Source organism: Pollachius pollachius (assembly GCF_949987615.1).
Source record: "Pollachius pollachius genome assembly, chromosome: 9".
Classification (NCBI taxonomy): domain Eukaryota; kingdom Metazoa; phylum Chordata; class Actinopteri; order Gadiformes; family Gadidae; genus Pollachius; species Pollachius pollachius.
Window position 1 is genome coordinate 7,709,940 of NC_136942.1, and position 24,739 is coordinate 7,734,678.

General features: G+C 46.3%; 1 protein-coding gene across 1 annotated transcript; it reads right to left on the bottom strand.

Moving 5' to 3' along the window:
* Nucleotides 1-911: 911 nt before the first annotated feature.
* LOC307080163 (LHFPL tetraspan subfamily member 3 protein-like) lies at nt 912-22,126 on the bottom strand (the record flags this gene model as incomplete). The annotated part of the gene is made up of 3 exons (XM_079742795.1): nt 912-937; nt 1,918-2,154; nt 21,700-22,126. 3 exons carry the CDS (start codon nt 22,124-22,126, stop codon nt 912-914), a joined length of 690 nt encoding a protein of 229 aa, XP_079598921.1.
* Between the last annotated feature and the right edge of the window lie 2,613 nt (nt 22,127-24,739).

Genomic DNA, 24,739 nt, shown 5'->3' on the forward strand with positions numbered 1-24,739 from the left:
CTTTGTAGTACAATATTTTCTTTTTTTTCTAACCATGTCGAATACGTTAGAAAACTGTTGACAGTATATTTTCTCCTTCTAACTCAAGAGCGAAACAATGCGTGATATAAGCTAAAGAAGAAGAATAAACCTTCATCATCATAATTATACATATAAAAGACAACAGAGTTACACACCAACCCAATATTAAATGGGATAAAATCTTTCCTCTGTTCACAAATAAAACAGAACACATACACAAGTGATACACATATCTAACTTAGTGGAATATTTATAAATATGTTTACTGATTTTGTGTGTGTGTGTTTCTGTGTGTGTGTGTGTGTGTTTCTGTGTGTGTGTGTGTGTGTGTGTGTGTGTGTGTGTGTGTGTGTGTGTGTGCGTGCGTGCGTGCATGCGTGTGTGTGTGTGTGTTTGTGTGTCTGTATCTATGAGTCTGTGTGTCTGTGTATGGGTACCGGTTTGTGCCTGTGTGAACATGCATGCATGTTAATGTCCATCCTAGCTTGTGTAGATGTCTTTGTTTATTTTTTTTTCTCTCTGCTGTGCATCTACCCATTAACCATTTTTACATTTCACAAAGGTAGTGGGCAGCCTACACACCTCAATAGGACTTTCACAGTCCTTCATGCCCTCACCACAACCTTTACACTGTGTTACGCAAGGGGTTAGCTCTGCAGACTCAGGTAGTGTTCCCAGGGTTATGGGCTCTGTGGAAGTGCTGGGGACGAAGCCAGGAAATGAATGAATTGGTGGCGAGAGCAATGTCTTTAGATGAACTGGTTACATTGGATAATTTCATTAGTTGGTACAGTCGGTGTAAGAGGCAAGCTGGCTGGCTGGCTGGCTGGCTGGCTGGCTGGTTGGTTGGTAGGTGGAATAGCTGGTTGATGCACCTGTTTTCTTCTCTTCTACAGCCCAGTGCAACCTCCTTCTTCTGGTGGGGGGTGTGGAGGAACTGGGGCGTAGAGAGCCTATCAGTATCAGGGAAGAGGAAATAGAAGAAATTATGTATTTTTTCAAAATGTCTATGATTGTATGTTTAATTATGCATTCATTTTTAGGAAGATTTTAAGTATTTATCCAATTAATATTACTCACCCATGAATACATTTAGGCATTTCCTGCTTCTGTGAATACAGAAAAAAGTTAGAAACGGTTTAAAAGATCGGCGTTCAAGGTCATGCTATTTTTAGAGACATCTTCTCGGTACTATCTGTAGCGCTCAGCATTCAGCGCCGCTGGTTGTAGTACGTATAATGGCCAGTAGAGGGTGTAAGAATAAACGAATAATCTATCGAGAAATATAATATAATATAACAATACTACTAATAGTATAATAGTAAATAAGATCCCTTTTGTGTTGTTAATTACCTTTGAAGCACTTTTGAAGTTGTTTTTAACAATTGTTAAATTTTTATTTAAAAAGAAAGGCGATTTTGTTGGTTCTTTTTGGAGGGTGCTTTTTGAAGAACTATATACCATAAAACTCTGATACGGTTGTGATGCATTCCATTACACTGCTTATGTTCAACCCATTCAACCTCTCTTTTAGTCTCACTTGTTTGACCATTTCTACAACCACTTCCCCAAAGGGATGAACTTAATTACATATTTTTACACAAATGTGACCTCAAATACATTCATGATGTACAGAGGCTTCTAAAACAACACATGTTCTCCTACATACAAAAATACTCTTCACACTATTAACAAAGAGACAAATCATTACCCCAAACGACATCAGCTTCAGCCATCTACAATCATCCGCTCAACGGCTCACTCAATTAAACAAGCGCTCCACTAATTACACACTGTGCACATGTGGCTTAATGACCATGATTCAGTCCCACTTCACCGTGGACTCAGCGGGACAGTCCATTAACCCACGGCCATACCAAATCAACCCCTGCTCACCCTTGCTCTCGGCCAGCAGCTCCTCACTCATCAGGCCGTCCTGCCGGTTGCCCAGGACGAAGGCGAGGAAGGACAGGATGAGCGCGTTGAGGATGCCCATGATGGCCATGATGTAGGCCCAGCGCACCGAGCAGGCGCCCAGGCTGTACTTGTCGGTCTGCTCGCCGCACATCTTCCGCACCTCGTCACTGTCCCAGCCGTCCGGGTAGATCATGCAGCCCAGCACCAGACACACACCTGGAGGAGGGAGGGTGGGGGACGGAGGAGGGAATGGAAGAAAGGGAGGGGGGGAGGGAGGGAGGGGAAGGGAAGGAAGGGATGGAGGCAGGATGGGAGGAGGCGGGGAGGAAGGAAGGGGAGAAGGAGGCATAAAAGAAGGATAGACAAAAGGAATGAAGGTAGGATGGATGGAGGGAGTAAGGATGGAAGGAAGGAAGGAAGGAAGGAAGGAAGGAAGGAAGGAAGGAAGGAAGGAAGGAAGGAAGGAAAAATAAAGGATAAGAATGACCGCAGAAAGAAGAAGGCAAAAAAGAAGGAGGAAGGGAGTAAGAAAGGTAGGATGGGTTGGGAAAAGGAAGGAAGCGATAGAGGAAGGAAAGGAAAGGTTATCATACAGGTGTTTTTAGGAATAAGTGCAACCCGATCAATGAGTGGGACAGGTGGAGCAACAGGGACAGATTGTTGAAGGAATCAGAGAGAAAGTATGACTGTTATTGCTTTATAGGCGCTTTAAAGGTCGGTCCACTCGTATCTGCCTCCCCTTGGAGTTCGCTCTATGGTGATATTTGCATACATTAAAAAATTGTCAAGCCTCTCCCTCTCTCTCTCTCTCTCTCCCTCTCTCTCTCTCTCTCTCTCTCTCTCTCTTTCTTTCTCTCCCCCTCTCTCTCTCAGAGAGGCAGAGAGGAGTAAGAAGAAGTGTGGAAATAAGCAGTAATCAGAGACATCGGGCTGTTATGGCAGCAGGCGACCCTCATCCTCAGCCAATGGGCGAGGATACGAATGGCCTAGAAACACTGTTCATGCATTCATTATTCTCTGCCATAGCTGGGTCGCCAGCTGATCCCGATGGCCAGTGTGCTGTTGCTCTGTACCAAGCCAACGGTGTTCTTTCCCCTGAGCGGATGAGAGCGTCTGCAGTCTTCCCACAGCTCTCAACATATCGGCTTCCCCCTTCCTTTATGTATGCTCCACGTTAAATATTCAGCCGCCCTTATTCCGATTTCTTTCTCGGCCCCAGGGCTGAAATCTCTTTCGTCTTCAATGTGTGTGAAGTTCTCCTCTCCTCTGTGAGGTGATGGTGCAGTGAGAGAGAAGGAGAGAGAGAGAGAGAGAGAGAGAGAGAGAGAGTGACTGGGGCTCAAGAATGATGAATGGACTTGATGTTCAATGAATTTTGCTCCTGGAAATATCATGTATCAATGTCTGTTTTTCGCTGAGTGATTCAAAGGTATACTACCAGTTGTACTGTATACATTAACCAACAGTTCTATCGTCTCATGAATAAATTATTTCACTGCATAGTAAGGAAAGCATTTCTATAGGACGAGCTGCCTGCTGCGTGACCCCGGCTCAACACAGGCTTTAAACAGACTGAATCATACATGGAGCCACAGGGAGGAGGGGATAGGAGGGAGGAGACAGGAGAGGGGACAAGAGGGAGGAGACAGGAGAGGGGACAGGAGGGAGGAGACAGGAGAGGGGACAGGAGGGAGGGGACAGGAGGGAGGGGACAGGAGAGGGGACAGGAGGGAGGAGACAGGAGAGGGGACATGAGAGAGGAGACAGGAGAGGGGACAGGAGGGAGGAGACAGGAGGGAGGAGACAGGAGAGGGGACAGGAGGGAGGAGACAGGAGAGGGGACAGGAGGGAGGAGACAGGAGAGGGGACAGGAGGGAGGAGACAGGAGAGGGGACAGGAGAGAGGAGACAGGAGGGAGGAGACAGGAGGGAGGAGACAGGAGGGAGTAGATACGGGGGAGGACACAGGAGGGAGGAGACAGGAGAGGGGACAGGAGGGAGGAGATAGGAGGGAGGAGACAAGGGGGAGGACACAGGAGGGAGGAGACAAGAGGGAAGAGACACAGGGAGGAGACAGGAGGGAGGAGACAGGAGGGAGGAGACACTAGGGAGAAAACAGGAGGGAGGAGACAGGAGGGAGGAGACAAGAGGGAGGAGACAGGATGAAGGAGACAGGAGGGAGGAGACAGGATGAAGGAGACAGGAGGGAGAAGAAAGGAGGGAGGAAACAGGAGGGGGGAGACAAGAAAAGTGTTCCAGAGCAGGTGGGTCAGAGACATAGAGGCAGAGGAAGTGACAAAGAAGAGAAGAATGAATAAATAAAAGGAATAGAGGCTACCTTGAAGTAACTGTTGGGTAAACTGGTTGATAAAAGTGAAGGTGGGGCAGATTGAGCGAGAGAACAAGGGAGGGAAAAGAGTGCACACCTACGGAATAATCTCCCTACATTATACAGCACATTATATAACATCTGCCACACAACATTCCCTATAGGAATAACTGGCTAAAGAACTAAGTACTAGCCAGCACCATCTTCCAATACCGTGGCCTGGGATTGGCTGGGAGGCACATCTGTCCATTACAGAAGTGAATCCAGGGCCATACAGAAACAGCTGCCCGCCAGCACCTGCTCCTGTCTTTGCTCCAGTGCTGCCCCAAATCCACTGACATCATCAGGGGCTTATTCAGCATTTCCTGGAATACCAACTATTGCTTAATGTTCATCCCTATAGCCAACTAACAACAAACCGTGTAGAAGTCAATTTTACACGGTCGCAGGAACAAAGTCAAAATTTGTGGCTTTGTGTTTTTTTCTGGCAGGATTCAGAACACGTGAATGGATTGGATTAGACCTGGATTGCATTAATGAAACTTAAAATATTTTACTTGTTAGTTGTCCAGTGAGCGTTAAATAAAAACAACAGTTTGATGTTGATGTTTGATATGAATGGGTTCAGTTTGAAGTGTGCCCCTGAATGGTTGAGCATATGTGTTGACACAAAGGCGCTACATTAACAAGTGTTTATTCCCATCTGGGTGATGGAACACAGCCGTTGTTGTCGGTGCAACTCTGTATACGTTTGCATCCTCTGAACCGCCCTGCTCAAAGGAAACATCACTAGATGGTGTTAAAAGGAAAAGGCGTGATGTCCTCAATCCCAACAACCGAATCTGCAGCGCCACTTATAAACCTGCTGAAAAACAACCGCCCTTCATCATAGAAATACAGGTAATCTGGCTCTTCCTCCTCTGCTCTCCCTGGCCTGGTGCTCACTGGGCCGTGGACATCAGTATGTATGAAGGGCACCAAAGGCCCACACAGGAGGACATGGAAGCGATATAAAGTGGTGTGAGTAAAAGGTGAAAGACAGGAAGTTCATGTGGGGGAGTCCAAGGGGTCCTGTTTCCCCTTGGGGAGGGCTCAGGACCAGGATGAACATCATGAGCATAGACACACACACACACACACACACACACACACACACACACACACACACACACACACACACACCCAAACACAAACACACATAACCCCTGACAGAGCTATTGTGAGCCAACACACACACACAAACACACACACACATACACACACACACACACACACACACACAGCCACACACACCCAAACACAAACACGCATTAACACACACACACATAACCTCTGGCAGAGCTATTGTGAGCCAACACACACACACAAACACACACACACATACACATACACACATACATATAGACACACACACACACGCACACACGCATGCACACGCACGCACGCACACATACACACACACACAGACACTCCCAAACACACACACACACATTAACACACACATAACCCCTGGCAGAGCTAGTGTGAGCCAACATACACACACACGCAAACACACACACACATACAAATACACACATACACATAGACACACACAAACAGACACACTCATTCAGTGTAAAGGGCACAGCAGGAACAAGGTTGGCCGCCGGGTTGGACGGGGTCCAAAATCCTGTGACACGGCGGTTTGTATTCAGCACGATTCTTTTCAGTTTCCTGAAAAGAATCCCGTTAATGCACGCTTCATCAGACTGACTCCTGTGTGCCGATATTGGCTGTGTCAACGCTGAGCGGTGCCCGTTGGATTGGACACGAGTCACGGCTCTGTAGCTGCTCCACAACGGCATGAGGATCTCCTGATAGCATTTTACCCACAGTAATGTGATGGTATGTTGTTGAGCATTTGTATTCCCAGCGCTGTCTTTTTTTGGAGCCTAACTAGAAAAAGGCACCGTAGCGCAGCCTTTGAATACGAATGAATTTGTGCTGAATGTGTGTGGATATGCAAGTATGTACATGTGGTTGTGTGTTTGTGTGTGTGTGTGTGTGTGTGTGTGTGTGTGTGTGTATGTGCGTGTGTGTGTGTGTGTGTGCGTGCGTGCGTGTGTGTGAGTGTGGGTTTGCAAGCGCACAATGTGTTTGTGACTGTGTCTGCGTATGTGTGTCTGTGTGTGTGCTTCTGTCTGTCTGTGGGTCTGCATGTGTTTGTGTGTCTGTGTGTGCGTGTGTCTGTGTGTGTTTAGTTGTGTCTATGCGTGTGTGCGTGTGCGGGACTCTCTCTTTGCAGCCAAGATAACCTTGGTCTTCCCATCACTCTCTCCGCTGCTGCACATCTAAGGAGGCATGAAATAGGATTAGCATTTTTTTCTGCTTCCATATTCCTGTGTGGTTCCAATTTCCACTTGCTCTCTTTCCCTCTGACAAACAGAATTTTGCATGCACACATATTAAAATCCCTCAAATGCATAGGGGACCTGTCCCTGCTGCACGCATACAAACACACACGGACACACACAGACACATTCAAACACACAAACACACAAAATGTACATATATTGACCTATATAGAAACAAATGTGTCAAGAGTAGCAATCCCTTCTCCACGACTCATTGCTTACGATCGCATTGCTGATAAAGGGAAATATTTAGCAGGCACTTGAACCTCGAAAGGCATAAGTATCTCTATAGTGCACAGCAGGATCCCCACCACCAGCTGGTGTCAAAACCAATGCATACACCGCGCCTTAGTGCAGCATTGGTCCACTGGTGGATGTGTTGAGAACCATCCTGGGTCTTCTTGGTGATAATTAACAACCCTGTGTTTAGAGTGTTTACTAGCTAACCACCTCTCCGGTGTATAAGCTCACACAGCTGAGTTGACAGTGGTTGTTCAACAGGACGACTGAAACAGAAAAGGCCAGATGTGAGTTTTGTGTGCAGTGTCTAGTGTTCATCCCAGCAGGGCCTCTTATGAATATGTATAGTTTAGTGTTCTTCAAACCCGAACTGTGTTGTTGGAAAAGGTGTTGGCGCTAACTAAAATAAAGACGTCCCTATTGCACATGGTTCGTCATAAAAAGCTGCGATGCTGCAACAACGTCAAGTGTGAATTTATGAAGAGAAAAGTCACAAGGAACAACAGTGACTAGAAAGAAACCACTGCCATATCTAGGCTTGGGTATTTGGGGAAGTTTTTTAGCAATAGCCACCATGTTTTTGTGTTGCTGACATTGATTGTGCAATGCTTTTTACTTGGTGAGATTTGGTGGGGATTCAGACCAGGTGTCAAGTGTCATTATGACACAGAAATAACACTTTACAGATTCCACTCCCTTCATTCTCTACCTTTCCAGCATTCTCGCAAGACAAGTTGCTTATATCAGTAGTTTGCTTGTTTAATTACGCATCCAAATGAATGGACATCGATAGATAGTTGGCTTTGAACCTCAAGGTGATAGAGCTGTAAGGCTAATGACCGGTGATCCTCCATTACAGTTTAACCATGTTAGGTCAAAGCCTCAGCTGAATCGCCTGACCTCCAGTGCAAGGACCTCCAGTATGAGGCAGATTAATTTTTATTAGGAGGACCCAGTAAGTCAATGAAATAAACAAACACAAATGAACCCATTTTATACTGCTTCATGGGCCCATAAAAACGGTCCCTGGCTTATGTTCAGTAAACCACTCTGATATCTAAAAGGCCCCTGGTGCGACTCTGATAAAAAACTGAATAAGAGTCTAGGAGGCCAATCTGGCCTCCTTTCCTCTCCACCGTAGGTAATGGCGTGAACACGTAATTGCCCGCAGAATATGCAGGATAAGTAAGGGGAGTCAGGTGAGTTTCAGAGGTAGAAAATCTGCTGACCTTTTACTTAAAGGTTGCTGTTTGGAAGCTCTGAATTGCCTGGGAGAAGCTATGCATGAATAATGCATCTGTGAATAAGACAGACCTTCATCATCTCTCTCTATTTCACCAAGCGTGGAGCGCCATGGATCATGGTTATATGATGGAGCCTCCGTCAGTATTCCCCACGGTCATTACCATTATAAGGCCATGTAGGGCACCTGTCAATCATAGGTCAAAAGCAGTATTACTTGATATCTGACCACCAGGGGGCAGATGGTGCGTGCCAAAGCAAACCAACCTACAGCTCCCATTTTGCTCTCCACACACAAAACTTATGATGAAGGTCAGCATATTAACCTAGTGTTACTTGTAATGAACAGGACCGGATATAGATTGAGAATTTATCTACAATTCTACAACTTCCAGCCACAGATGATTTATTTATGCACTATACATAGTTCTATTTATTCAGAAAGAACAGCCTGATGAAGAGACCTGTGCATGTGTGTGTGTGTGTGTGTGTGTGTGTGTGTGTGTGTGTGTGTGTGTGTGTGTGTGTGTGTGTGTGTGTGTGTGTGTGTGTGTGTGTCTTCCACCAGGTAGGCAAGACCTTTAGCACCCACTTTCCAGCTGCAAAACAGAAATCAAACACACACGGATACACACACACACACACACACACACACACACACACACACACACACACACAAATACAAACACAGACACAGACACACATGCACACACACACAGGCACATGGACACACACACGGCCTTGGTCAATGTTGTTAGTTGAGAAGGGAAGGATTTGGGTCTGAGGTGTCAACAGATGATACCCAAACTGGGGATTATTCAGCTTCGAGCCATCTGGACTTTGAACCCAAATAAAGACCCATTTCAATAATATGTGTGTGGACTCCTCAGTCTCCTCAAGAGAGTAGCAGCAAAATGCTTACAATCAGAAACAAAGATTCCTGATTTCTGTCTGAAGATGGCCATGCAACAGCTAATTTGAATGACCATGCTATATTTATATTTGTATTGTACTATCATCTTCTTGACCTCAAGGTTGTGTGTGTGTCACTCCACCACGAGTTACGAAGTTAGCTTCAAGTGCTTTTCAATGAAATCCGCACCATCCTTGTTACTTGAGCGGATCAAAGGAAGCGCACGGACCCTACAGGCTGGAAACGTGTAATTAAGACTCTGGTGTTCTGCAAGAAAGGAAGACGTCATTAATCTTGCTTCAGCACACAGAAATTTCCAGCTCATTAAAAACAAAAGGGCTGACTTCCAGAACACCTTGCTATCCACAGGACTGATTTCTGGTTGTCAGGCAAGACATGGTCTTTTTCTGTTAAAAAATAACAGCCTGTTAGGGTTTGACACCAGACTAGGTTTCTGCTTTGCTTAGACCTGCATCCAGCAAGCAATCTTTTTTAATTGAGAAACCTGTCATTAGATTTGTATCCAGATCTGTTCACATGCTACCTAACGTCTAGCTGAGATATTTCCCTGGTTCATACAGACACAGTCTTTGTTCTATCTTTCAAATTATAATGATTATGATTATGATGAGCGGCCGTAATGAGAAAATTACATCTAATGGTGTTCATTGCCTGGTGTGTTGTTCAACATCCACACACTGGCTCTTGTGAAGAGAGGCAGGCTATAGAGTTCACACACTGGGCAATTAAGATTCATATCCACAGCTACCCGACAGGACCGCAGTCTTACCACTTAGACTTGAGAGTCGAGGCAATGTCCCTCATAGTGCTGAGACGAATGAGACCATACAATGTGCACCATGCTGTTGAACGCAGTCAATAATCTGATTGTTAGGTTTCAACTTGTAATGGGTACAGTGAAAGCACCCTTTTAACAGTGGAAGTGATATTATTGGCATGTAGAAAGGTGAGTTTTAGTCAGAATAGTTAAAAAGAAGGAAACTTGGAAAAAACAAATATACAAGATGTCACCAATACAAACAGAGAAGGAAGGGAATAGAAATAGTGCTGAAAATAACATAAAACTCACAACAACCGAAACATTAAGCAATAACTAAATAGCTGTCATTTAAACCTTGACAATCCCACAAATTGTGTTGAACCAGGGAGAATCTACACAGCTCCACCCATGATCCATGCACTGCCTTCCAGACATTTGTGGACAGCAACCACCACCTCAGCGCGGCTGTTTGAAATATAAAGAGAGAAATAAACAAAGATGTCAAAAGTATCAGCGCTGCAGGTGTGTGTGTTGGGGGGGAGGGTGTGTAGAGTGCTAGAAAACGTCAGACTTTTCCGAACTTCAGATCTCAGCCATCTGCCCCGCGATACGAGAGCTGCACTCCGAGCTAGAGGAGATCATGAGCTGTCTCCCTGTCCCGTTCTATTCCTGGTCCTATGGGGCCCCCAACTGGATACAAGGCTGAGAGCCCCGAGTATCTAACCGGTCGGGGGCCTCTCTTTTGTCAACACCCTCAGCAGCTATTTCCTGCCCTGGGATCCACAGCAGCCTACCTATCAGAGCCAGCAGAGTGTTGCAGGAGAACAGGGATGTCTTACTTCATCACCCTTCTGTTGTTCCCCGGTGCCAGTGGAACTTCTTGGAAGCGTTACAGAAATCTTTCAAACATTTCACACTTACGAGAAACTTTTTTTTGTCTTGTTCCAAACCAGTATCCCTGCAGCTAAAGCAGTATGCTACTCCGGCATACTGAGTTTTATGGGATGTAGGAAGACCTCCTCCTCTGATATGAAACTGGTAATAAGAACCGAAAGTGAGGCAGGGCACAGCAGCCTCTGTCTCCAGCGCGGGGTTAAATAGAGCAACACCCAATCTCGCTCTCACTCTCTCTCTGTCTCTGACTCTCTCGCTCTCTCTCTCTCTCTCTATCACTCTTTCTATCTCTCTCTCTGACTCTCTATCTCTCTCCCTCTCTCTATCACTCTTTCTATCTATCTCTCTCTCTCTCTCTGTATCTCACTCTGTCTCTCTATCACTCTATCCCGCTCGCTCTATCTCTCTCGCTCCCGCTCTCTCTCTTGCTCGCCCTCATATCAGCACAAGCCTAATTAAACCCACCCCTTCATCAGCATTCATATCATTAGCGAGCGCGCTTCGCTGGGGTTTGAAAACACATTGCGGCGAGACATTCACTCACACCTCAACACCATCACAATGACAACCCCCCTTATCCGGGCTCAACATGTGTCTGTGGAGCAGAGTGGCTGGGCTGGGGGGGGGGGGGGGGGGGGGGCGCTGCGAAGGACCAAAGGGTTGAAGGGAACACAGCGCTGCGCTGGGTTGATCACACCGCTCCCCCTCTGACAGTAGAGGTTAAAGGAAAAGGAGGTGGAGGGTGTATTGGTGGATGTACAAAAGGTGGTGAGGGTGATGGTGAGGGGGGTAGGGGTGCATAGTTGGGTGTACAAAGGGTCCTGGGGATGAAGGTGGGGGTGAGGGGTGCATAGGTGGGTGTACAAAGGGTGCAGGGGTGATGATAGGGTGAGGGCTGGAGGGGGGTGTGCATAGGTAGGTATACAGGGTGGTAGGGTGATGGTGGGGTGAGGGAGAGGGGTGAGAGGTTCCTAGGTGGGTGAACAAAGGGTCCTGGGGTTGATGGTGTGGGGGAGGGGGGAGGAGTGCATAGGTGGGTGTACAGAGGGTGGCGGGGGGGAGGTGGGAGGTGGAGGGGTGAGAGGGGAGGTGGGGGTGAGGGGTGGACCGCAGTGAGCACAGCACAGCTGAGCGGAGGAACCGTTGAAACCGGGCGTGGGGGTTTGTGGGGGTCTTGGTGGGGGCAGGGGGGGGGGGGGGGGGGGCTTATGTAACAGAGCACAGATGCACCCCCCTCCTATCCCCCCCATGCCCCCCCTACCTTGAGCGAGGACGAGGATTGGCCGTGGCCGTGCTTGGGGATCAAAAGCAGCCTTTGAGGCTCTCTGTGAGCGCGTCGGGCCCGGCGAGGGGCTGGCTCGCCGTCGGCCAAAGGGGTGCAGCGCCTCGGAATAACAGAGCCCTGCTGGCCGAGGACGCTGAATATTGATGAGCGATTATATTGAGAAGAGCGAAATGAAACACAGAAAAGAAGGTTGTCGCCTGGAACAGCCGAACGGGCCAGGGCTCTGTCTGAATGTGAATGTGTTGCGTAGGGGGGGGGGGGAAGTTAAGTAAGGGCACGCGCTGCTCTGCCCCTTAGGAAATGAATGATAGATGTATAGATGTATGCAAAGTTAGTGTTGTGCATGCATGATCCAAGAGGTGCATGCCGACACTGCTAGAATGTAATTAATGTCGGCATATGCATTTGCATTTGCACTCTCTCTCTCTCTCTCTCTCTCTCTCTCTCTCTCTCTCTCTCTCTCTCTCTCTCTCTCTCTCTCTCTCTCTCTCTCTCTCTCTCTCTCTCTCTCTCTCTCTCTCTCTCTCTCTCTCTCTCTCTCTCTCTGTCTTTCTCTTTCCCTCACTGACCCTTGTAAGTTACAGTTTTGGGTCACAGCGTCCTTGTTGTTGCCTTCATCGTCCATCATCTTCGTCCGTGGGATACACCAGCCTCTGTTCCCGTCTACTTGAGGCCACTTCTAAGACCGAGGCTCTAGACTGCGGCCAATTGGTGGTCCAGACCCAACAGGACTGGTAAAGGCATCAGGAAGACCCCCCAGAGAGCAATAATGGCTTCGGTAGCGTTTCACCTCTCGTTCACTTTACAGTACTGGTCATAACATCCACACAACACCCCCGAACAATCGATATTCTGAATGCACTCAAGCTCTTAACCACACACCATTAAAAGCATTGATTCTGGTCTCGGTGGTGAACAGTACGAGTGTGGCTATTTATAAACTCATAAACACGGGATGTGTTAAAAGTGTTAAAAAGGTGCAAATGAACCGTCACAACATCGCCGCCCTCTCCCCCGCCTGAGGTGTTGGCAGGGCGGCGAACAGCAGGGCGAGCTGCCTTCTGTCTCACCTGCATGTTCCCCACTGTAATTAGTCGTCAAACGAGACGACAGGTTGTTAACACCCTAATGCTTCCATTTATATTTTGTCCATTTCGGTTAGCGATCAAACGCTGTGGGCCATACCGGAGGACGGAGAGGCAGGGACAGGATATTGGAGTGGCTGTGGGGTGCCCGAGTTCCAACTGTGTCCGGGTTTTATCCCCATTGTCGGAAGTGTAAGCCCTCTTCTTGAGCAGGATGCCCCTTTGTTTTTTAATGACCTGTATCTTGATGAATCTTAATATATGCAAACGCCTGCTAATTAGTTGGGAATTAAAATATATATATTATAAAAATAGGAAGATGAACGACAGAAAGAGGAAAACACACATATAGAAAATCGTGGGGCACAGAAACACAAGAGAAGTACAATAATTCAGGTTATAATATAATCCGATATATATATCATCCAATCTGGTTTGGATTAATGGGCTATGGATCAGTGATCCATTTCATTTGATTTCCTGGAAAAAAAGAAATATATATATATATATACATATAATTAGCGGGCAGCACATTCCCATCCAGTGGCACTGTTCCAACAGTAGGTGAGCATACCGATGGGATTAAAACAGTTCAAACTGCTGCTGTGTCCTGGCTGCTTTCCACAGAGATACAGGTTGATTAGTGGGGTCACTGCAGACTTTATGCACACATGTTTAGGGAAGTTGTGGATGAGTTGGAACAAACAAAAACATAACCTCATGGTTATGTGTCTGCACATAAACAGTGATATTCATGAGGTTTTTGTAGTTTTCTCGCAAAATGATTTATTCTTACAATGGTTATTCCTAAACATGTTGGAAAATTGATGACATGTTTGTGGCATTTTACTTGTCTGTGTGCACTCTCATACTGACAAAACACAATCCCTCTGCAAGTGAATTATTTTTCTACCTCTGTGAACTGGCGTGCTTGTTGAAGGTCAGTGTGATATTGTGTGGGAGATGATGATCCCTTTCGCCTCAAATGTTAAGTCCTCCTCTCTTGCCTCATTATCATTCAAAACGAGTCAAACATTTTCATGTCTTTTCAAGGTCGGTGTCTGAAAGGCCTCCGCTGATATTAAACAGAACTGAAGGAAAATCAAAACTTCAGGTCAGAATTTGTACAAAGACGAGCTGGTAATGGCCTGCAGAGTCATCAGAACGGCTATGCTATGCTACAGCTTGTCATTACAGTCGATACGACACAACCGCCGTCTGAGCAGGCAAAATATGTGAATGCATTAACCTTTTTCCTGTGAAATGTGCCAAGTTATGTCACTTTTACACAATCTGACTCAGTCACAAGATGGCATGAAAAGGAAAAAAGACATAAAGGTTAAAGTATTCACTCATTGAAGTTACAATACAAGGAAAAACAGCCATAAAGCTTCCCTCACGCTGATGTGCACATGAATGAATTTGAACACACACACCCACACACACACACACAAACACACACACACACACACACACACACACAAAAACACACACACACACAAGCTCACACACACAGACACGCAAACGCACACACACAAACACACACACACACACACACACACACACACATACACACACACACACACACAGACAGTCAGACAAACACACACACACACACATACACACACACACTACTAAAAAGCATTAATCAATATACAGAAATCCCCCTGATTCAGCTTTCAGAAGGATGGCACTGAAGTGCAGTTAGACCTGAAAAAGTGTGTGAGGGTACTATCTGGGCACTATCCATAGCCTCTGCTCTCCACTTGGCTTTGATGCCCCTTAAAAACACACCTCTCAGCAGAACTAATGGAGCGCGAGACGAGATGCAAGTGGTGGTGAAAGGAGGCGATAATGTCAGTGAGAGAACAGACAGAGATAAAGAGAGTTTGTGTGTGTGAGAGAGAGAGAGAGAGAGAGAGAGAGAGAGAGTGAGAGGGGGGGGAGAGAGAATGAGAGTTAGAAAGTGTTTGTAGAGAGAGATACAGTAAGTGAGAGAGAGTGTGAGAGTGAGAGAGAGAATGTGAGTGAGAGAGTGTTTGAGAAATAGAGATAGACAGTGGTCTTCCTTTATTCCACCACCAGGAAGTGGTGGTGAAAGGATGCGATACTGTCAGTGAGAAAACAGATGGAGATAAAGAGAGAGTGTGTGTGTGTAAGAGAGAGAGAGAGTGAGAGTGAGTGAGAGAGAGTGTTTGTAGACAGATAGATACAGTAAGGGCCCTATTTTATCCAAGCGCAAGTAGCTTTGTGGGCGGTTCTATGCCGATGTTGCTATTTTACCAGCGCATAAATGACTCTTGCGCCTGGCGCAAATCTAAAAAGGGTTGCTCTGAAGTAGCCTTATTACCTGTAGGTGTGGTTTGGGCATAACGTGCAATAAACCAATGAGAGTGCCATCTCCAATCCCCTTTAAGAGCCATGAGCGCATTTGAATCTGACGAGTTGATATTTTGACAGCTTGTTTGCAGTCTGCATGACCACATGAATTTCAAACTTCAAATGGCTCAGTTTATGGCCAAACAATATGGCCTAATTCACACATGGAATAGCGTTTTCTTCCACAACTTCAGAAATACAAATACAAACAATGTTTTCTCACGATCAAATACTCATCAATCCTAAAAGTTATGGGCTTGTACACGATGTCTGTGTCAAGAAAATATGTGTTTGCTGTATGGTGTTTGCAGATGTATTGATTTAAAAGTACAACTTATTACCGCTGTATCAGCTGTTCTTTCCCAAATAATTTACCAAGAATGTGTGGTAGCTAGGTAGATGAGAGAAGCAAAGTGTATGCGCAAGGTGCACAAGCAACATTATGCATGCGCCCTTAAAATAGCATCTGAACAACGCACCACTGACTTTAAACCAGGTATTTCCTGGTTTGCGGCGGAATTGTTTTCTGAAACTGCAAAATAGCACCAGGGAACGTATACCTCCCGTATACCTCAATGCAATACTGTCATGTTTTCTAAATGTCATTTACTGACGCAAATAACGTTTAGAAATGTTTAGCGTAGTCTCCGAATTCCCATTTGTTCGTTCCCTATATAGTTCACTATATCATAAACACTATATAAGGAATAGTGAGTGAGTGAATAGGTACGATTTCAAACACAGCTAGTGTGTCTAATTAGGGGCCCTGATTATGCAGAGCATGCACTGAAACAGAAGGGCCCACGGTTCAACAAACTAGCAAATAGGCCTTTAACCCATGCTCCGTTAAATAAAGTTGAATGATTCAAAATGTGTTACTGATTCTCATTTGAGACATGTCATCCAAATATATGCATAAAAAAAACATCAAGTTGCCCAAATTAGCATAAGTGTTGCTTTTTTTAACAACTCTCTACAGTCAGGCAATTTCCCAAAAGCCTTGAAAACTGCAGTTATTAAACCCCTTTTTAAAAAGCAGAGCCTAGATGCCTCTATTATTAACAACTACAGATCAGGATTTCGACCCATGCACAGCACTGAGACCGCCCTTAATAAAGTTGTAAACGACATCCGTCTTAACACAGACTCTGGCAAAACCTAAATACTAATGCTACCAGACGTCAGTCCTGCATTCGACACTGTAGATCATACAATACTTTTGGACAGGTTAGAAAACTGGGTGAGGCTTTCAGGCACAGTCTTAAATTGGTTCAGGTCCTACCTACAAAATAGGAACTACTTTGTTTCCATTGGCGACTTTGTATCAGAATCAACCAACGTGACATGTGGAGTCCCACAAGGTTCGATCTTAGGACCCTCTTTTTTCAACATCTACATGCTCCCACTAGGGCAAATCCCACTAGGGCAAAATAACAATATTGCTATGCTGTTGACACGCAAATCTATGTATCGCTATCACCAAATGACCCATAGATCTGCTGTGCCAGTGCATTGAGCAAGTGAAAGACTGGATGTGCCGAAATTTCCTTAGACTAAATGAGGACAAAACAGAGATAATTGTATTTGGTGCTAAAACGGAAAGGCTTAAAGTAACCCAACACCTTCACTCTCTGTCCCTGAAAACCTCAATCAAAGCCAGAAATCTACCGGTTATCATGGATTCAGATTTACATTTCCACAGTCACATCAAATCAGTTACAAAATCTGCATATTATCACCTTAAAAATGCAGCAAGACTTAGAGGGCTCATGTCTCTTACTGCAATGGTCTCCTTACAGGCCTCCCAAAAGAAACTCTAAGGAAGCTTCAGCTTGTTCAGAATGCTGCTGCTAGAGTTCTAACAAAGACCAAAAAATTTGAACATATTACACCAATTCTTAAATCGTTACATTGGCTTCATGTAGGTCAGAGAATTGATTTTAAAATCATGTTGCTAACCTCTAAATCCCTACATGCTTTAGGCCCAAAATATTTAACTGATATGCTTCCACTACATAAGCCTTCTAGACCACCAAGATCTTCTGAGACCAATCTGTTAATTATCCCCAGAGTAAACACGAAGCATGGGAATGCAGGATTTAGTTACTATAAGCTTTTTTAACTTTGACTTTATTTTCTATTTTATTACTAAAATGCCTTTTTAACTTTCCCTTTATTTTCTATTTTTACCAGAAAGATACATGATCTGATAACAGAGAGAAAGGATAAGGGTTTGAGACCCAAGTTCTGTCTGGGTTAGAGTCCTAGAATCTGGGTTGTAGTCCCAGAGAAAGGACCAAGTTCCTTTAGGTCGGGTTGGAGTCCCAGAGGAAGGACCAAGTTCCTTTAGGTCGGGTTGGAGTCCCAGAGAAAGGACCAAGTTCCTTAAGGTCGGGTTGGAGTCCCAGAGAAAGGACCAAGTTCCTTTAGGTCGGGTTGGAGTCCCAGAGAATGGACCAAGTTCCTTTAGGTCGGGTTGGAGTCCCAGAGAATGGACCAAGTTCCTTTAGGTCGGGTTGGAGTCCCAGAGAAAGGACCAAGTTCCTTTAGGTCGGGTTGGAGTCCCAAAGAAAGGACCAAGTTCCTTTAGGTCGGGTTGGAGTCCCAGAGAAAGGACCAAGTTCCTTTAGGTCGGGTTGGAGTCCCGACTTGGGTACCAGAGACTGTTGATCTGATCTTAAATACATTGCACTTTCTATTTTACTCATTTCTTTGCATATGTTTTCTTTTACTTATCTATTATTTTATTTTATTGTATGACAATGTTTATATGTGAAGCACTTTGAGTCTGCCTTGTGTATGAAAAGTGCTATATAAATAAAGTTGCCTTGCCTTGCCTTGCCTTTTTAAATCAAGTAGCTTTCTCATTAACTGTTTCCATTAACATTACAAATGTTTTGGTCTTTCAGAGAAAAACATTGAATTCCATTAGACAGATAGGAAAGACCAACCTGGATAAGTAAAATAGGACCACTGTATTGCACACATTTTAATGTCCCACATTACATCTATTAGCAGTCATCTTAACCTAAAGTTGTTAGGCAGCACGCACGCACACACAGACACACACACACACACACACACACACAGACACACACGCACGCACGCATACACAAACACACACACACACACACACACACACACACACACACACACACACACACACCCAATCTGGACGCACCATGAATGAAGATCTGCCTGGAGGGTGATAAAATGGAGGAGTAATTATGGATGACCTAGTAGTGCCTCTCAGGGCAGTGCTAAGGTTGGTTTTGTGTTTCTCTCTGTTAATTGGCCTCACCGACTGTGAACGGAAGGGCTAAGAAGGAGCTGGGGGGAAACAGAAAGACAGAGAGAGAGGGGATGGGATAAAAGGATAAGCACATACTGCACTCTTTAAGAAGAAAGAAATGTGGTTGAAAAATAGTTTTGAAAAGGCAGAGCTTGTAAGTTCCACATCACAAGTCACAAGTCGAGTAGGAGTTGAAAGAGAGCGTTGCGTATAACAACGACAACAGAAAAACAAAAGCGACAGAGAAAATATGACAATGCCAGATTGTCGTTCATTAACACAAAAACACACAAAAAACCAAAACATACACAAACACACACACACCCATACACACACACGCGGGAGCAGATGTGTTGTTGCGTGACACAGCTCCATTGAATTGTGAGAGTGAGGCAGGGTGAAAGATCCCAAGAGTACCTTCCCCTACGGTAGACATTTTGAGAGCTTCTAGCGCATGTGTTCCTAGTGGGGTCGTCCCTCATCAAATATTCAGCGGCTTTACCCTGGTTTCCCCTGGAAACTGCATACCAGGGAGTGTGTGTGCGTGTGTGCGTGTGTGTTTGTGTATGTGTATGTGTGTATGCGAGCGTGCAATTGAGTGTGTGCGTGTGTGTGTTCGTGCGTGGGCGTATGCTTGCAATGCTGACTCTAACTAGCCTTTGCTGATCTCGCTCTCTGTGTGCAATATGGGCTGATGAGCGTCTGTTTACAACCGTGTTTACACGCTGTTCAATGGGATTCATGGAGGCAGATTTATCTTAAAAGTGTGGGACATTCATTCTGTTCAAGTAACATGGCTCATGCCCCTGCCATTGAGTTTGTGTTGTGAGCGCCTCTTGAAGGCACGTACACATTCCGACATGAAAGCATATCCGTGTAGAAGCTGTGATACTGTCAGACAACAACAACAAACTAATTAACCATTCAGTATGATGAAAATCACAACACCAGGCGAGAGTTGAAAAAAAACAACCTAGGTAAGTAGTAGTAAGTAAGGCAGAGAATGAGTTGGTAGATAAAAATGCACCACAATGCTTCTTTCTTCCTCCGTATTGGCCTTGAAAAGCAAGCACCAGCGATTTCCACCAACACAAAGCTGTGCCTTTTGAAAACGTCTAATCTGAAAATGCTAGCCTTGGAAAATGGGCACAAAAAGGATTTCAGTCTCATTAATTGCAATGAAGACATTAGTCGGACCTTTGCCAAGGAAATTGTGTTTCTTTATTTTTTATTTATCCATCTCTCTTGCCCTCTATCTCACTCCTTCACAACCTCTGTCTCCCTTTGTAGCACCCTCTGTCTGTCTGTCTGTCTCACCCTGTGTCTCATTCCCCATCTCATCTTCATGTTCCCTCTCCGTCACTCTGTCTCTGTGTCTCTTACTCTCAATCTCACCCTCCCTGACACACCCTCTCTCCGCTTTCTATTTTTGCATTTGCCTCTGTGGTTGTCGGTGGTGGTGGTGGGGATGGAGCTGGAGGTGAAGGTGGTGGTGGTGGTGGTGGTGGAGGTGGAGGTGAAGGTGGTGGTGGTGGTGGTGGTGGTGGTGGGGATGGAGCTGGACGTGAAGGTGGTGGTGGTGGTGGGGGTGGTGGTGGTGGTGGTGGTGGTGGTGGAGCTGGACGTGAAGGTGGTGGTGGTGGTGGTGGTGGTGGTGGTGGTGGTGGTGGTGGTGGTGGGGATGGAGCTGGACGTGAAGGTGGTGGTGGTGGTGGTGGTGAAGGTGGTGGTGGTGGTGGTGGTGGTGGTGAAGGTGGTGGTGGTGGTGGTGGAGGCCTTGGATGTGGTGGGGTTGGTGCCAGTAAAAACGATGATAGTGATGGTACTAGTGAGCATAGTGGTGGTGCTAGTGATGACAGTGGTTGTAGTAGTGTTGATAGTGACGAGACTAGCGATGATGGCGGTGGTAATAGTGAAGATAGTGATGTTAGTAGTGGTGGTGCTGGTTGTAGTGATACTAGTAGTAGTATTGGTGATGATAGTGGTGATGCTATGATGATACTGCCACTGGGGGTGTCAGCAGTAGCAGCAGCAGTGACAGCAGCATGAGTTTAACCTTGAGCTAAGTGTAATGATGTTGGACAGAGCCAGGCAGCTCTGCTCATTAGCGGTCCAGGTGCCGGTGTCATTCCTCCTTGGCTTCCTGTTGCACCTGGAGCCACATGGCCGAGCGCTGCTCTCCTCAAATGGCTTCACACCTTTATTCCAGCAAGATCATCAAGCTGGACTGTTGCACATACTCCTGTCCTCTCTGTTTGTCCCGGTCACCAGGAAGTAGGTGTAACAGGTGACCACACATTCGGGTCACATGTATAGGTGACCTTTATCATGCATTTAGGTATGATCTACCATGTGTAAACATCTCGCCACCTCAGCTGAAAACATGTCCGTGTGCAGGCCATTGAAAACCTTTATTTGAACAGGTGATCTTTTTTATATCTCAGAAGGGTTTTAAAGTCATGTCGAGGTGTATAAGCTACTACAGCATAACAAACAGCTGAGAAGGGAGAGGTTTTCTGTTATTGAGCTATCGCAGTCTGGTATTGTGAGTTGTAAGCCCATACGATAACATTTGACCCACATCGATTTTTTCTACTTATGACAACCGCTCACCACAGCACTCAAAGTGCCATTCATCATTAACACATTGATTGCTTTTAGACAAAAACGCTCAAACAGTGTGATGAATTTCTGCGAGGGAGTCTCGCGGAGACCCAGAAACACCCGCACCCCTCATCAGCACCATGGACAGCGGTCGCCCTGGCTACGGTCCACTACAGCTGCCTCAAGTAACGGCCAAGTCACTAGCAGCGTCAAAACATCCCCAAAAACATCCCCCCAAAAAAGACGCCTACACGATGCCATTCATCTTATCACCAAAGGACACGCCGTACAGGTCTAACCCGGCAACAAAACAACAAGCACTTACCAGACGCAGCCTGCATCCAGCCGCAGATCTTAAACACGGTGGAGGTGCTGAGCAGGAAGAAGAGGCTGAAGCAGCCGATGCAGCTCACCACCAGCATCATGGACATGCCGATCAGGAAGGAGGCGGCCTTGAACGCGGTGGATGGGATGGCAGCGAACTCGGTGAAGCTCCCCTGGCACGTCAGCTCCCGGGCTATGCCATCCCCGGTGCAGAAGTGGAAGAGGCCGAAGTAGCCGGCCTGTGGCGTGTCCATGCCATCGCCGATCCAGTAGGGCTGCGAGAAGATCGTCACGTTGACGATGCCTAGCAGGATCGTGAAGATGGCCCACAGCAGCCCAATCACACGGGAGTTCCGGACGTAGTTGGTTTGGTACAGTTTCGCAGCTTCCGCGGAGGGTAACATTGATGCGGCAGCTCCTGGGATCATCGTAGGGAAACGTGAGACTTAAGGAGGAGGTTTCTGCACGGTCGATGAGCGTACAATCCGCGGACGAGCTACAGATGCGCCATGCATACGGTGCAAGACTCACGCAAAAAATAAACCCTGGCTCTGCAACATGAAACGGTGCCGTTTGACGAACGCGATCAGCAGCTCATCAACCGCGAGGAACAACGAGTCGAGAATCATTCCGATTAACTCGAGTCTCGAGAGCAGAAACCCCCCCTCAGAAGCGAGCCCTGCACCGAGCAACACGCTTCTTCCCTGCCGCTTCTGTGGAGCGCCACCGACGTCTGGCCGTGGCACTCGGACGTGCGCATCGCACGACGTTACGCACGCCACTCGCTGATGGTGATGTCCTTAGAATACCTAAGGAGCCTCCATCCACACGCAGGGCTGCCTGGGGAACAAACACTGCTCGGACTACGGGAGGATCCTGTGGCCGGTTCAGCTCGTTGAGCAGTGTCGCCAGATTGGGACAGATTCCCCGCCCAATCTGGCGGGAAATTTGGCAAACAAAATGTCCAGATTGGGCGGGAAATTTGTCCCAATCTGGCAACACTGTCGTCGAGCCGAACCCTGACGCACAGATGTTGCGTAATTATGTCCCCTGGCGGAGGGATGGGTGATCGCGTCTGCCTTGCTCCCGCGCATCAGCATCGAACGTGATCCGTTCACATGTGTCAGTCAGACCCCCCTTCTCTAGACCGTTGAACGTTATAGTGAATAGTCCGTGTTTGTGTCGTGTGGTCGTGTGGGGGCCAGTGGAGCCGATAGGGGAAGACAGACAGGGGAGGGGGAGAGGGGGATGCAGACGCAACGATGAGAGAACGAGCGACACCTGCTCCCCTAGCGACAGGATGGCGCAGCGGCAACACGTAGCGCTGTGGAAACCCTGGTGATGATGTGATCAGATAGACGACTGTGATGAGAACGGTTTGTAATAGCCTAGGCTGCTAGTGGGCAGGTCAGTCTGTTTGGCGCAAAACCGCTAATGTTTTTCTTCCAGCTCGTGGGGCGAAATAGATCGGGGAACCAATACTATTGCCATGAATGGCTACTACTGTGCCATAACAAGTTGACAAATTGTCGTTAGCATTAAACCTCAAAGTTATTGTCGGAAGAGAATTTTAAGAAGTTTAAATTAACCTAACATGTATAGGCTAATGATCACGTCCACAAGAACAAAACTTAATTGATCCAACGGTTTGGACTCCGATGTATGGCTGATCGTCTGATCCCGGTGTCCTCAGGTTATCAAGAGATAGCAGTTGTGAGGAGTTACTAGTAGGCCTATAGTGTAGACGAGTCCACTCCTACAGTGAATGGGTGGTGGAGGTTCAGGCGGTAAACAAGATGACCACAGCCGGCAGACCACGTTGGTCGCTTAAAGGTGCTGTATGTAAGATTTAAAAGCTTTTATTTGATTGGTTATTAATGGCACGGTCATCCGTCAGCTTCTACTGAGTGAAATGTGCTGTGATAATTAGGAGTTGACTACACTTGCCTCCGTTTGAGCACATTTAGATTTCAGAACGCTCCCGGCTTATTTCTGCTCTCTCTCTCTCTCTCTCTCTCTCTCTCTCTCTCTCTCTCTCTCTCTCTCTCTCTCTCTCTCTCTCTCTCTATTTAAAACTCTCGAATCTTACCGAAAGCATCTTTATCGGTGAGCTCTGACCGTTGCCAGTACACTAAGTCACGTGTTGTTTTAGGATTCTAAAAATAGACCATTGATAGCACTGCATGAATTCATGTTAGTTGCGTGAGTACAAGCAAATACGTGAATAAGGCACACACACGCATGCATGAACACAGGGACGCACGCACGCACACACACACACACACACACACACACACACACACACACACACACACACACACACACACACACACACACACACACACACACACACACACACACACACACACACACACACACTCAAATCCATGCCATGATTACATCTAATCCAGCATTTGTGTGGATGCCAGAGCCATTAAATCTAAATGGCTTTTTCTCTCTATGAAGGAATGTTTTACTGTTTACAGCAAGAAGGGATTTTATCTGAGCTATTTCTGTAATGGATATGGGATAAATATTGTAGAATTCTCAGACTATATCACATTATTTGTTGTAAACCCCATCCAAATATTTACTCATGTATTAACCAGGCTGTAAGTGCAGTTGCCTCCGACGGTGTGAGTTCAAACATGACAGATATGTTATTGTATTATTTTACCAAAGGCGCCTTGTGAACACACACGTCTAGTTCCTGGTTTCATAACTCTCCAGTCTTGTGTGGAAACACCCTGACTTTGTATGAACTATTATCATGTGTGGGAGTCCTCCCACACAGAGAAGACAGAGGGACAAATAGTGACTGCTTTAAACGGCCTGCGCTTTAACGGCCTATTTCGGGGGGGAAATAACTCGGAGCCCCAGAGAGTGAACCCATCTATTTAAAAGGAAACATTGATTTCACGTGGGGGCAGTGAGGGCGTAACAGTCAGCTTTCTGATCTTGTTAGTGGTTTAACTTGTTTCCTATAGTTCAATTATAGGGACAGGAAACATAATGGCACGGAAGTTGTCCTCTAATGCCTG